This window comes from Sturnira hondurensis, unplaced genomic scaffold, assembly GCF_014824575.4.
Source record: "Sturnira hondurensis isolate 20B ecotype Veracruz unplaced genomic scaffold, ASM1482457v3 Scaffold0018728, whole genome shotgun sequence".
Taxonomy (NCBI): domain Eukaryota; kingdom Metazoa; phylum Chordata; class Mammalia; order Chiroptera; family Phyllostomidae; genus Sturnira; species Sturnira hondurensis.
Window position 1 is genome coordinate 2290597 of NW_028091359.1, and position 15105 is coordinate 2305701.

Consider the following 15105-nt stretch of genomic DNA (forward strand, 5'->3'; position numbering starts at 1 on the left):
CTTGAAGTGATACTGCCAAAGGGGTGAAACGCTGTACACAGGGCTTGTTAAAAAAGTACTGTTTAATAAAAGCTGAAAAGATCTGTTGACAATTAGTTAAAAATAAAACCCTTTTACGTCTCCATCTCCGACATACCTAGTAACGCGAAACGAGACTGTAGCTGATAGTGGAACCAGCCCAGGTTTTCTCCGCAACACAAACTGGATTGCCTCCTTCAACTCCCAGTCGGATACACCCACCCACCTCCAGTTCAAGAGTGGCAAACGACCTTCCCAAGTGAGATTTCCCGCCATTTCACTTAAAGAATGGAAGGTCTTTCTCCTTAGATTCGTGGGAGGCCCGAGCCTACACGCCTTGCCCCACAAGGCGAGCAGCCGAACGCGGAGGGCAGGAGGCTGCATTGCAATCATGTGGACTGAGCAAAAAAGTGACGGATCCAAGTTGCCTTTGTAAGTGGTCGGTGTGCTGATAGGTTGGAGAGCGCAAACATCATCTACAAGGGGAAAGCAAACCGACTAGTGCGTAGCTCGGCGCCCCGGCTGGGGGTAGGGTGAGAGGCAGTTGAAGGGCGGGGCAAGGGTTGGGAGTGGAGGCCCAGTTCTCCGCAACTCGAGTCCGGATTGGTTGGGCTCCGAAAGCCGAGTGACGGCAGCTAAGAGAACGTCCGATAGGTGTGGTGAACGCGGGCAGACGGAGGAAGCGTATTGCGCAGGCGCAGCTGCTCGGCTCCGCTCGTCCTAGAGCTCCGGCCCTACGCTCGCGGGCAAATCCCGACTGCGCGCGCCCCCCTCCACTCCCCTTGTTCCGGGACCGCCCCCTCCCCGCTTTCGGCGTTGTTGAAGATAAACAATAGTTGGCTGGCGATCGCCAAGTGCGTCTCTCGCCGCCGGAGTCGGCGGGTTGCGTGGGACCGGCGGGATTCCCGCCAGCCGGCCATGGCGGGGCTGTACTCGCTGGGAGTGAGCGTCTTCTCCGACCAGGGCGGGAGGAAGTACATGGAGGACGTTACTCAAATCGTGGTGGAGCCCGAGCCTACCACTGAAGAAAAGCCCTCGCCCCGGCTGTCGCTCTCTCAGCAGTCACCTCCGCAGCCGTCACAGCTGGCTCTTCCTGGCTGCGAAGTCTCGGGGAAAGGCCCAGTGGTGGCAACCCAAGAGGTTTGCGACCCTCCTCCGGACACCGGGGCCTCGCCGGCTCCCAGCTGCTGCCGCCGCCGTTCCTCGGTGGCATTTTTTGCGGTGTGCGATGGGCACGGTGGGCGGGAGGCGGCACAGTTTGCCCGGGAGCATTTATGGGGTTTCATCAAGAAGCAGAAGGGGTTCACTTCGTCCGAGCCGGCGAAGGTTTGTGCTGCCATCCGCAAGGGCTTCCTCGCCTGTCATCTCGCCATGTGGAAGAAACTGGGTAAGTTCCCTGGCTTGTTTGTCGCCCGCCTCTTTTTCAGGCAGTTGAGGGCTTTTATGGCACCAGCACGCGTGGGCCCCGAGCACCGAGAGCTCTATCAAAGTGTACATTGGTGGAAATGAAGGTTCTTGGTCTAATAGCACTTTCCAGGGTGGGGGTCTGGACAGTGGCCTTGGGAAAGAGGATTGCTGTCTCCCTGCAACCGCTCTCCGCCGTATTTCCACCCTCCAAGGATCAATGGGAAGCCGTCCTCGCTCTCCGCGGCTTCACTTGGGTGGCAGCCGGCACAAATGTGTTTGAAACCTGGCGCCAGATTTTGGTCAAAAGATGAACTCAAGACAGGTTGCTCCCTGGGCCACGCTTTGGAAGCGAGAGATGGCAAAATCTAAAGAGTATTTCTTTAGAATCTATTATCACTTTGCTTATGAACGACTTGTCCCTGTCGGTTGCCTCCTGTCGTGGTGTCACCTCTCCAAATTCCCCCCAGGTCTCTGGTAGTTGGAGTAAACTGTAGGCTAATTTAGGCAGCAGCTTTAAAGACTAGGAAGGAATTCGGTTTTGTTGATCATAATATGTTTTTAGGCTCTTAGGCTGCTTGTGAAAAAACAAAAGCGCGAAATGCCTTGTTACATCTTAGACTGGCCCCACATTAAATTTTGCGAGGGCTTTAAAAAAGTACGATACACGTTTTGGGGGTAGTTAGCCTTACCGGAATGCTGTCAGTTCTCAACAGTTCCTACTTGTAAGTTCTAACAGCCTGTCAAAGTATCAAAAGATAAGGGGAATTTACTGGTATGCTAAAAGGAAAGACAGACCTTCAAATCTAAAATTCGGTGTAACTGTAGTTTTACCAAAGCCTTAAATGTTTTCTAAAGCAGCCAATGTCTCTATCCAACATATTGTATTATACAGAGTACAGTGAATGAATTGAGATCAAAAAATTTAAAACATAATACTTCTGTCACTTAAAAAATCCTCTTGTTTATAGTAGAATGATTTATTTTTAGCAGAGGGACACAGATGTAGAGGAGAATGTAAAGATGAGTCAAATACAGAACATTTCTAAAAAGGTACTGCGATAGAATTGTAGACTAGCGTCTTTCAGCCTGTTTTCTATTCACTTGGCTTTCTGCCAAGGATAATTTGATTGACTCATAGAACAACCAGTCCGCCTTTCAGAGGCGTTTGCCATCCAATCCCAGAGGCCCCTATTATGGATTTGTTTTGTTTTTGTGTAGGCAGAATAGAGCTGAAAGCTCTGCAGTATATTCCAGAAATATGTCATTATGTTGTCTGCAGTACAACTAGGAGTGGACAGCAAGACAAGATAGAGGAATAATCTTCCTCCTGAAGACAGGAATATTATAATTCTTCTACACCAAGAATTATTTGGAGTCTTGTTTACATAGCAGTACACTTGAAGCAGCATGAATTTGCCATATGTTTCAACTGTATTTCTTAATACAGCAGGGACCATGCTGTTAAATGTGAATGTGTATGTTTTTGGATATACGTTCACGTTTTGAATCAAGCTTTCAGAGCCTTATGTACCAGGCAACTGTTAAAGTCTGCTTTGTTCCACAGCCAAACCTTGTAGTCCATCCTTAAAACTTGAATAGAAAAATATGCTGAGTATATGGAAGTCTTGACACAGGAGATGCAAATTTTTTAAAAAACGTACTTAAGTCACAAATTCATGGATGGGTCCTCATTTTTTGTAGGACAAACTAGTACAGGCCAAGGCTCTCCCAGTCTAGCTTCAGACTCCCTATTTAATTTTATCTGTTACACAAATTTCTGTCATACTCTACTCACCTTTTATTCCAGAGTACAGTGAAATATTTACTTTACTTGAATTCTCTCCCTCTTCCCAAAGAAGAAAACTGAAAAACATAATCAGTCTCTAAATCAGTATGTTTTCTAATGTAGAATTCTGTTTCTTACTTGCCCGGGCTTGTGTGGCCCTGTGGGTTGGGTGTCATCCATCTAACCAAAAGGTCACTGGTTCCCACACATGCCTGGGTTGCTGGCCAGGTGCTTGGATGGGGGCCTGCGTGCGAGAGGCAACTGAATGATGTTTCTCTCCTTTTCTTTCTTGATCCTATCCCCTCTTTCTAAAAATCAATAAAATCTTAAAAAGAAAAAGAGGGAGTTCTGTTTCTTTTGGAATGAAAAACCTGTCCTTTATTTCTACTTTTGTAGTACTCATTTGGGTTATTGCAGTGGTTCTCGAAGTTTTGCTCTCAGAACCCTTTGTACTCTTAAATAATTGAGGACCCTAAAGAGCTTTTATGTAGGCCACGTCTATCATGTTTACAATATGAAAAATTTAAAAAATAGTTATTACTTTATTAACAGCAAACTTAAGTTAATGTATTTTTAAATGAATAATTCTTTTTCCAAAATAAGAAATACTGAAATAAATATTTTTATATCTGCTTCTGCATTTAATTTGTGGTACTGTCTTAGGTTGAAGTATATAAAGAAAAGGAAGCCTCGCATATGTAGTAGGCAAAGGAGGAATAGTTTATTCACATTTTTAGGTAGTTGTAAGTATTCTATTCCAAAGTGGAGTTTCTTAAGGTTAGTCAAAGTGGAATCTGAAACCTTGTGAATGAACTTTTTGTTGTTTTACGTTAAAATCCATTGGTTTCTCTTTCAAGATTCAAATGAAATTTTTTACCCATGTGTAATTTTGTGACATGATGTATTAGTCATTTGGAAAATATTGGGTCACTGAATTATGCAGATCTTCTAAATATTCATGTACTTTATTATACAATAGCAAAAGGTTGCATTTGTTAATATCACTGATTTCATCAGCAAAGTATTTTTTCTTTTATTTTTCAGTTACAGTTGACATTCAGTATTATTTTGTGTATTCCTTTCAGGTGTATAGGATAGTGATTAGATCATCATATATTTTACAAAGTGCTCCCCCATGGCACCATACACAGTCATTACAGTGTTTTTGACTATATTCCCTGTGCCGCACTTTAGATATCTGCTGTTTTGTAACCATGAATTTGTACTTCTGAAATCTCTTCACCTTTAAATTTCATGTGTCAGTGAAATCATATGGTAATTGTCTTTCTCTGACTGACTTATTTCACTGAGCATTATACCTTCTAGATTTATCCATGCAGTCTCAAATTGTAAGATTTCATTCTGTAAGATTCCATACTTTTTTTATGGCTGAGTAATATTCCATTGTATATATATATACCCCAGCTTTTTTTATGCACTTGTCTACTGATAGGCATTTGAATTGTTTCCATATCTTGTCTATTGTAATAATGCTGCAGTAAACAAGGGGTGCATATATTCTTTAGAATAAGTGTTTTGGGTTTCAATTTCAAATCGTAAGACAATTTCATATTTATTTTTTTGAGGAAACTCCAAACTGTTTTTCATAGGGACTACACCAGTCTGCAGTCCCACCAGCAGTGGACAAGGGTTCCTCTTTCTCCACATACTTGCCAGCCCTTGTTTGTTGATTTATTCATGATAGTCTTTCTGATAGGTGTGAGGTGGTATTTCATTGTGGTTTTAATTTGCATTTATCTGATGATTAATTAGCAAAGTTGAGCATCTTTTCATATCTGTTGGCGATCTGTATGTCCTCTTTGGGGAAATGTCTATACAAATCGGTGTTTCCTGATTTCTTTCTAAAATAAAAAATATTTGTATGACAAAGGATCCTGAATTTTATCCTTTTATTATAAAGCATATTATTAGGATAATTGATGAAATTTTAATGGGGTCTATGGATTAGATGGTAGTATGGTATCAATGCTAATTTCCTGATTTTGATGGTTGATTCTAGTTATGTAGAACTCCCTTGTTTGTAGGAAATAGATACTATAATATAATTGGGGGTGATGGCATATCTTATTGTCAGTTTCCTCTGTGTTGATTTGAGAAAAAGAAATTCAGTTGTTACTATGCAAAAAAGAAAAGGTAAACCTGAAGAAACAGAAACCTGAATACCTCCATGAACCTAGATAGCAGTTTCATCAGGCCCCTGCTCTGAATGAATACCAGATAGGCAAACCTATATTTGTTTCTTTTTTTTTTTTTAAGGAATTCATCACCACCGAAGCAGTATACAAGACATGTCAAAGAGTCTTCTTCTTTTTTTTAAAGATTTTTGTTTATTTATCTTTAGAGGGGAAGGAAAGAAGAGAGGGAGAGAAATATCAATGTATGGTTGCCTCTCATGGGTCCCCTGCTGGGAACTGGCCTGCAATCCAGGCATGTGCCCTGACTGGGAATCAAACCTCGATCCTTTGGTTCGCAGGCCCGCGCTCAATCCACTGAGCTACACCAGCCAGGGTCTATATTTGTTTCTTTCAGGAAAGAGACTAAATCAGAAACAGCAGCTGCATTTGGAATTGCTAGTTGATTATAACCCATTTTCATTTTCCAAGGGTTGTCAGACTTTTGCAATGGTCAAATTATAGAATGGAATATATAGGATCATCACTTCTGGAATCAGGTTTAAATGGTGGCATTAAGCTTTGTGATTCTTTGAGAGCTGTGATAATGCTTTTAGTTTACAAATTTGGAGTAGAGCATCATTGGTGGGGTACTTCAAAGTCTTGCACATAGTCTTTTCTATCAGAATAGGCTTCCTGACCTGTCAATTAAGAGCTATGAAGGGAAGCTGTTAGTTTTTGTGGTTATTTGGGATCTAAACCAGCTGTGGGAGAGATTTGAGATTTCATTGAGGTTGGCTAGAGTCAAAATCATATTTAGTACTTGACCTTCTTAGCTCTTGACCAATGGACTGTGGTTGTGTTACGTAGTCCCAGAATTATCTTTGAGCCATTCATTAAGTTCTCAATGTGGTGGTTTCTCTTTGGTGTACAGCTGAATGTGAAAATGGCCACATATCACTTAGAAGGTTAATAACTAGTAAGTTTTTTTTGTTTGTTTCTTATTTTGTTTTTGTTTGAATTAAATAAGGCCTGTGAGTGACCATTCTGGAGATCTAGTTTTTCTTGTGCCCTGTTGTTAATTAGGTAGCCCTGTAAACTTTGCTTTGGGTAATTAACTTCTGTCTGATCTCAGCCACCTCAGGGTTCTCCCATCCCCACAGAGATCAGGGAACCCATTTTAATTACAGCCTCTTATTATTAGCATTCCTTGCCTAGAGGGAAGAGTCAATAAAATGTGTTTAAAAGATTTTGGTGTTTATCTAGTTACTTCTTTAAGAATTAACATTGAAGACAGAGTCTTCTGAACCTCTCTTGGGTTGGATAAGTGGGATTCATGTGTATATAATATGTTTAATCTAAGATTCACCAATCTTTCAATTGTTTCCTCTGTATCATTGTGTTTGTTTCCCACAATTGTCTTAACAAATTACCAAAAATTTATTGTCTCACAGTTTTAGAAGGCTAGAAGTCCGAGGTCAAAGTAGTGGTTGGGCCATTCACTGTGTTCTAAAAGCTCTGAGGGGCCCTGGCTTGTATGGCTCAGTGGATTGAGTGCCTGCCCGTGAACCACAGGGTCCCCTGTTGGATTCCCAGTCAGGGCACATGCCTGGGTTGTGGACCAGGTCTCTGGTAGGGGGCTTGTGAGAGGCAACCACACATTGATATTTCTCTCCCTCCCTCCCCTCTCTCCCCCTCTCCATTCCCCTCTCTCTGAAAATAAATGAATAAAATCTTTTAAAAAAGATAAAAGCTCTGAGAGAGAAGCCTAAGCCTTTCTTACCTCTTCCCTCTTCCTACCAGCAGTCCCTGGCATTTCCTGCTTTATGTAGGTGTCAGCTCCAGTCACATGGCTGTCTTCTTGATGTGTGTCTTCACATCATCTCCCTGTGAGTCCCTGGGTCAAAATTTTCTTTTTATAAGAACACCAGTCATATTGGGTTAGGGCCCACCCTAATGATCTTATTTTAACTTTATAGATTACCTCTGTAAAGATCCTATTTCCAAATAAGATCATATTCTGAGGTATTGGGTGTTATGATTTTAACATACTTTTTTTGGAAGGGACACAAATTCAGTCCTTCAAAATATCACATTGTTGTTTCTCAGAGTCATATGGGGTCTTAGGCTAGTGTTGGGGTCTTAGGCTATGTTTGCATTAGTTGACCCAGAAGTTTTCTTTCTTTTTTTAAATATATTTTTATTTGTTTATTTTTAGAGAGAGGGGAAGGGAGTGAGAAAGGGAGAGAAATATCTGTGGGTTGCCTCTCATACATGTCCCCTCCAGGCACTGGACCGCAGCCCAGGTGTGTGCCCCGACTGGGAATCCAACCCAGGAACTTTCACTCTCCTGGGTGATACCCAGCCAACGGACCCACTGGTCATGGCCTGTTGATGCACATTTTCAAATTGCTTTCCTGAAGGCTTTTGCATCTTCATATTTCTTTGGCATTAGCATTCTGTAAGAACTCTTAGCACAGTGATTAGGAGTATAATTTATTGGCTGAGTTTGAATTCCAGTGTCTCTGCTTATTACTGTGTGACCTTGGGTAAAACCCCCTTGTGCCAGAGTATTCTCATCTCTAAAATAGAGCTAATGCTAGTGCCCATCTCCTGAGAGTTAAATGACTCTGTATATATTAGTTGGTATATGGTAAGTACATAAATAGCTGATGCATATTTTCTTGCTTACAATACTCTCCTTAAGTTAGACTTCATGTACTATCTGATACTGTCTTTTTAATGTGCATCTGTTATTATCATTTTTAAAAAATTGGAAGATTCAAGCCCTGGCCAAGGTTGCTCAGTTGTTTACGAGCACTGTTCTGGTATGCCAGGATTGTGTGTTCGATCCCCCTGCGGGGCACATATGAGAAGCAGCCAAAGGATGCATCAGTACATGGGACAACAAATCAAAGTTTGTCTTTTTTTCTCTCTCCCTCCCCCTCTGTCTCTAAAAATCATTCGATATAATTTTTTTCAAAATGAAAATATTCAAATGTAAAAAGAAGACAAGGAAGACTAATTAAGGAAAACAAACTTCAAAGATGTCACTTCCTTAATATACAAATACAGGGTGGGGAAAAAGTAGGTTTATAGTTTTGAGTACCCGAATCACAGAGTTTAATTATTTTCCATACAAACAACTGTAAACTTTTACTTTTGCCCCACCCTGTATACTGCACTTTAGAACCTCAACAGGGCTTGTTTTTTAATTTTGCAAGGTACTTCTAAACTTTATTTGGAAAAATACTTAAGAGAACATTGAAAAGGAAGAATACTCGGGATACTTAAAATTCCTATTATTAAAAAGCACCATAAATAGATTAGTAGGATGAGTCCAGAAATAGATCTGAGGCAAAATGTAGCATATGATAAAAGGTGACATTTCAAATGAATAGGGAAAGCATTCTGTATTTTTAGATTATTGCAGCATATCTCTTTGTACATATAGCGCTTTTGACCAAAAATGTGATTTAAATAGTGTTAATATTGTGTCTTTAAATATCTTTTTATTTTTAGCTCTTTTTCCTTTTCCATTTTGTTTTAGGTGCTTTTGCACCTAAAGCTGTTTGCTTTTTTGCAAACAGCTGAAGTACATGCATATTGTAGGTGTTTGTTTTCTAAATATGCTTACCATTCTTTCTGGGAGTTCATCTCATTTACCTTTATTATGATAGTAGATTTTTTTTAAAATTTAGATTTTCAGCTGTAGAAAACAGATCTATTTTAGCCAGTTTAAAGAGAAAAGGTTTTAGCAAAAGCTGTAGTTAACCCACAAAAGAACTAAAAGGGCTAAAGAAACACTAGAAATACAGAATACACTAGGCTGAGCTGCTAGGAATGATGTTTATAACCAAACCCTAAAACTGGATGGGCTAGGGAGCTGTCTGCTGTGATCTATGCCTGTAAAATTGATGTTTTCTTTTAACTTAAAAAATTGTGAAATATAACATATGTTGAAAGGGCCATAAAATATAAATGTATACTTTGAATAATTATAAAACAAATAGTATCTGGGTAAGAAAGAAACATAACATTGCCTACATTCCAGAAACCCCTGAATGTCCTTTCTGATCTCATTTCTGTCATCCTCAGATTTGCTTATGATCTTTCCCTGTATTTCATGTCTATTATGGGCTTGCTTTTTCTAATATTTATATCCTGTTTTTTCAGTGGGATTTTGGAAGGAAGAATACATTAGTGTTTGAACTCAGTCTGCTATTTTGAACTGTATGTCATAGTTGAATATTACAGAATATTTCAGAATTTTAAATGACAGTAGATTTAATTAGCCAATATATGTTTTAGAATTAGATATATGGGGTCTCTGCCACTTAATATTTGAGTTATCTTGAACAAGTTTATTAACTATTCAAAGTATTGATTTCTCATCCACCAAATGAAAATAATGGAATAGTCTTATCTATTTATTGCATGGGTTTGTTCCAAGTATTTTTTGAGATAATACATGTGAAGCTCTTAACACAGAATCTAGTACATAATATGTACTCAAAAATGCTGTTAGGTTGTGAATGTTCCGAATAGTTATTTCAAAAATAAATTACGTAGCTCTTTTTGAAAATCTTTTCATAGAGATTAATAAACAGATGCTAAGCTGCTGGCTCTGTGTTATCAAAACTTTTAACGCATTCTTGCCACTAAATGTAGTTAGTGCTAAACTTCATGTGAAACTAGTAAATGTATACTGTAATATTTTTTTCCTAGGATTGGTTTGATGGTTGTAAGGTAATTGCATTATTTATAAAATTAATTTATTGATATACAGGTTGGGGCAAAAGTAGATATACAATTCATATGAAAAGTTGTTCATATGCAAAAATAACACAATAAATCTGCCCTGGCCAGGTAGATAGATGAGTTGTTTAGAGCATTGTCCCAATATGCCAAGGTTGCAGGTTTGATCTGTCAGGGTGCATACAAGAAGCAACCAATAAATGCGTGAATAAATGCGTAAATAAATGGAACAACAAACTGATGTCTATCTGTCTCTCTTTCCCTCCCTCCATCCCTGTCTAAAGTCAACAAAAAAATTAAAAATACAATAATTAATAAATAGTAATACAAGAATAAACTCTGTGTTTTGCATGTTCACAACTGTAAAGCTACTTTTGGCCCAACCTGTATTGATGAAGGGATTAACGCAAGTCTGTTAATAGCTTTCAAAATACTTAAGTTTTTTCCATTGCTAATTCAAATTTTAAAATGCTAATTCAGTATATGTTGCCATTTTAATTCTGATACAGTTTATGTATCAGAATAAAACATAGGCTAATGTTTATATTATACTTAGAAGAGTAAAGTATTTTATTTCTTATTATAGCGGAATGGCCAAAGACTATGACAGGTCTTCCCAGTACATCAGGGACAACAGCCAGTGTGGTCATCATACGGGGCATGAAAATGTATGTAGCTCATGTTGGTGATTCAGGCGTGGTTCTTGGAATTCAAGATGACCCAAAGGATGATTTTGTCAGAGCTGTGGAAGTAACACAGGACCATAAGCCAGAACTTCCCAAGGAGAGAGAACGAATCGAAGGACTTGGTGGGAGGTAATCATGTTGTTTTGTCTTTCTTCTCTTGCTTCTATGTAGTCCTTTTCTGTTTCACTAACCAGATTGCCCCACTTCCCCTTTTTAATGAAGTGACTTTCTCTGTATTACAAGTTTTTAATTTCCCTGATAAAATACCCATGTGCATTCATATTTATTTCATTACTTTGAATTGACTTTTATTTCTAATAATGGCTCCAAAGGTAAATAATATTTTAGTTGGGCTTCAAGTAACAACACATACAAGGATTTATTGATAACCTTTTTTTTTAAGATTTTATTTATTTATCTTAGAGGAGAAGGGAAGGAGAGAGAGAAATATCAATGTATGGTTGCCTCTCGTGCGTCCCCTGCCGGGATCTGGCCTGCAACCCAGGCATGTGCCCTGACTGGGAATCGAACCGCAATCGTGTGGTTCACAGGCCCGTGCTCAATCCACTGAGCTGCACCAGCCAGGGCTATTGATAACCTTTTATATGAGTCATAATCATCATGACCTTCACAATTTGAACAGAGCAGCCTGTAGAGTTCTAAAATAGAACAGTTAGAATCTGCTTTTGGGAATAGAATTTTGTTAAAATTAACCTTCAGCCCTAGCTGATGTGGCTCAGTGGATTGAGCGCTGGCCTGCGAACCAAATGGTTGCAAAAGGTTGCTGGTTTGGTTCTTGGTCAGGACACATGTCTGCAGGGGAGCTGGTCCCAGTTGTGGTATGCGGAAGGCAATGGATCAGATGTTTCTCTCACAAACTGATGTTTTTCTCCCTATCTTTCTTCCTCCCTTCCACTCTCTGAAAATAAGCAAATAAAATGTTTTGTAAAAATTAACTTCAGCTTTTAAAAAATTTCTAAGTCATATATACTCCAAACCTTTTTTCTCTAGTTGAACTTATTGTCTTAATGTGTAGATAGCTTATAAACTATGAATTGAAATCATCTTCAGTACGATATTTTTATGATACAACCTAACATGTAAGATTATTCTAAAAGTCAGAAGAAAAAATAGCATGAGAAAAAGAAAAAATTTATTTCAATACTTGTAAAAATCGAAGGTCAAAGGCAAGTTAAATGTTTTATATCAAAATAATCACTCTAACTAAAGCCTTATGATATTACTTGCTTCTCTTTCTTTTAGTAAATCAAAATGGTCTTTTTCAGAGAATAATAAACTGGAGAAAATAATTAACATCCTTAAACTATAAGGAGATTAAAACATCAATAAGAAAAACACTAGCAGACATACCTGCCCCCCCCCCCCATGAAGGAGAAGTTGTTTGTACAACAGAGATGCAAAGGAGTAGTAAACATGAGGGGAAATGTTTGTTTAACATTATTGAAATGAAACTCTGTCCTTCTGTTGGGTTTGCAAGATTAAAAAAATGAGAGGTAGGACTTCTGGCCAAAATGGAGGCATAGGTGGAAGCACTATACCTCCTTGCACAACCAAATTTAAGGACAACAAAGATTTAGAAACAAAAACATAACCAAAACAGAAAATTGAACTATACTGAAGTTCGCCAATGAACCATTCATCCAGACCAGTAAGAGGGGTGGAGTTGGTGCCCTGCAGAGAGGGGTCTCAGCAGGGGAAAGCGGTTGCTGGACCCACAAGGCACACAGGCGGAGGTTGGCAGATCCGAGGTGTGGGACCGCAATGTGCAGACCCAGTGAGGGCGCAAGGCGGCTGGCTGACTGTGGTCACACATTCATGTGCAGACAAACCAGTTGAAAAAATGGACAGTGAGACAGACCACACAATGTAGGGCCCCAGTGCTAGGAAATAAAGCTAAAAGCACTGATTGGAAAAACTTTCAGGGGTTGAGGTACTGGGAGAGGCTCTCAGCCTCACAGGAGAGTTCATTGGAGAGACCCACAGGGTCCAAGAACATACACAAACCCACCCACCTGGGAACCAGCACCAAAGGGCCCAATTTGCTGGTGGGAGGTGGCAGAGGGGACCAAGATCAGAGAGAGAGAGCGGGAGTGGAGGGAATGCCCTTGCTCCCTCTCTGACCCCACCTCCATATACAACATCACAACCCAGCGACTTGGGTTGACCCACCCTGGTGAACACCTAAGCCTCTGCCCTTCATATGTAACAGGCGTGAACAGACCAAAACATGGCTCAAGCAGAACAGCTCAAAGCCCCAGAACCAATACTTTTAAGTGACCAAGAGATAGCCAACCTATCAGATGCACAGTTCAAAGCACTAGTGATTAGGATGCTCACTGAACTGATTGATTTTAGTCACAAATTAGATGAAAAAATGAAGGCTACACTAAGTGAAATGAAGGGAAATGCACAGGAAACCAATAGTGATGGAAAAGAAAACTGGGACTCAAATCAATGGAGTGAACCAGAAGGAAGAAAGAAACAACCAAACAAAAGAATGAAGAAACAAGAATTCAAAAAAATGAGGAGAGGCTTAGGAATCTCCAGGATATCTTTAAATGTTCCAACATTGAATTATAGGGGAATCAGAAGGGAAAGAGGAAGAGCAACAAGTGGATAACTTATTTGAACAAATAATAAAGGAGAACTTCCCCAGTCTGGCAAAGGAAATAGACTTCCAGGAAGTCCAGGAGGCTCAGAGAGTCCCAAAGAACTTGGACCCAAGGAGGAACACACCAAAGCACATCATAATTACATTAGTCAAGATTAAAATGAAGGAGAGAATTCTAGAAGCAGCAAGAGATAAGGAGACAGTCACCTACAAAGTAGTTCCAAACAGACTGTTAGCTGATTTCTCAAAAGAGACCTTACAGGCAAGAAGGGGCTGGAAAGAAGTATTCCAAGTCATGAAAGGCAAGGACCTACATCCAAGATTGCTCTATCCAGCAAAGCTTTCATTTAGAATGGAAGGGCAGATAAAGTGCTTCTCAGATAAGATCAAGTTAGTGGAGTTCATCATCACCAAGCCCTTATTATATGAAATATTAAAGGGACTTATCTAAGAAAAAGAAGATAAAAATATGAAGAGTAAAATGACAGCAAACTCAGTTATTAACAACACACCTAAAACAAAAGCAAACTGAGTGGACAGCTAGATCAGGATCACAGGGAGGGTTAGCAACGGGAGTGGGAGGAGAGAGGGGGGAAAAAGTACAAAGAATAAGCATAGACAGACGGTAGGTAGAAAATAGGGAAGGGCAAGAATAGTATGGGAAATGTAGAAGCTAAAGAACTTGAGACACATGGACATGAACTAAAGGGGGGGACTTGGGGGGAGGGGGTGTGCAGGGTGGAGGGGATTTAAGGGGGGGAATGGGACAACTGTAATGTCATAATTAATAAAATATTTTTTTAAAAAACCCAAGAGGTTATCCTTAATGTTTTTGTTGAAATGGGTATCATTGTTGGTTAAACTTTAAATTGATACAACCTATAAATATTTAAATAATTTTAAATATTTATAGACAGTAATTTCAGGAACCTAAAGAAGAAATCTGAAATGTGGACCAAAATATATGATCAGAGTAACTGATGTTTAATGACTGTTAAAGGCTGGAAATAACTTGAAGGCCAAATGACTGGAGAATGGGTAAAGATATAATATTTATCACATTGAATTTAATAGCCATTTAGTGTTTATAGATATATTTTTAAAAATTCATGGTGTTATAAAATTTTTCAAACATAAGTAAAGATAGAGTGTTCCTCTTATTTAAGTAAGTCTGCTTTTATTGGCTACCTGAGAGGGACCAAGCGAGAGGAGTGGGTGACCCCAATGACTGGCCAGCCATGCTGTATCGAATTGTAGGTGATGGAGAACTTGCCCAGGTAGTGGCCAGTCATCTCTGGCTTGATTTCCACCTGGTTGAAAGTCTTCCCATTGTACAGGCCCAGCATGCTGTCCACCATTTCCGGCCAGATGATTGAGTCCCGTAGGTGCGTCTTCACCACTTCCGGCTTCTTTGTGGGCTGCGCTTCCTTCTTGGCCTTGCACAGGTGCTTTAGTGATAAGTGGCGCTTCATCCGCCATCTCTTCCGTGCACTGTAGAGCTGCGAGCTGCCTCAGAAATTAGTCTAGTTAGACTAAGTAGTCTAACATTAGAGAAATTAGTCTAGTTGAGTTTCAGATGTTTTCACAGTTTCTTGATTATGTTCCTGGAATTTTTTTCCCCAGGAAATTTATTTTAATGAAGTTAAATTTATCAATCTCTTCTATCATGATTTTGGGTGTTGTACT

The 15105-nt window shown here is 39.7% G+C and overlaps 1 protein-coding gene across 1 annotated transcript in view; it reads left to right on the plus strand.

Moving 5' to 3' along the window:
• Nucleotides 1–712: 712 nt before the first annotated feature.
• PPM1D (protein phosphatase, Mg2+/Mn2+ dependent 1D) overlaps nt 713–15105 on the plus strand; it is a 36048-nt gene continuing 21655 nt past the window's right edge. The window contains exons 1-2 of the mRNA XM_037069982.1: nt 713–1405; nt 10688–10916. Of these exons, the coding sequence (XP_036925877.1) occupies nt 937–1405; nt 10688–10916 (698 nt within the window). The 5' untranslated portion in view covers nt 713–936. The remainder of the gene's footprint in view (nt 1406–10687; nt 10917–15105) is intronic.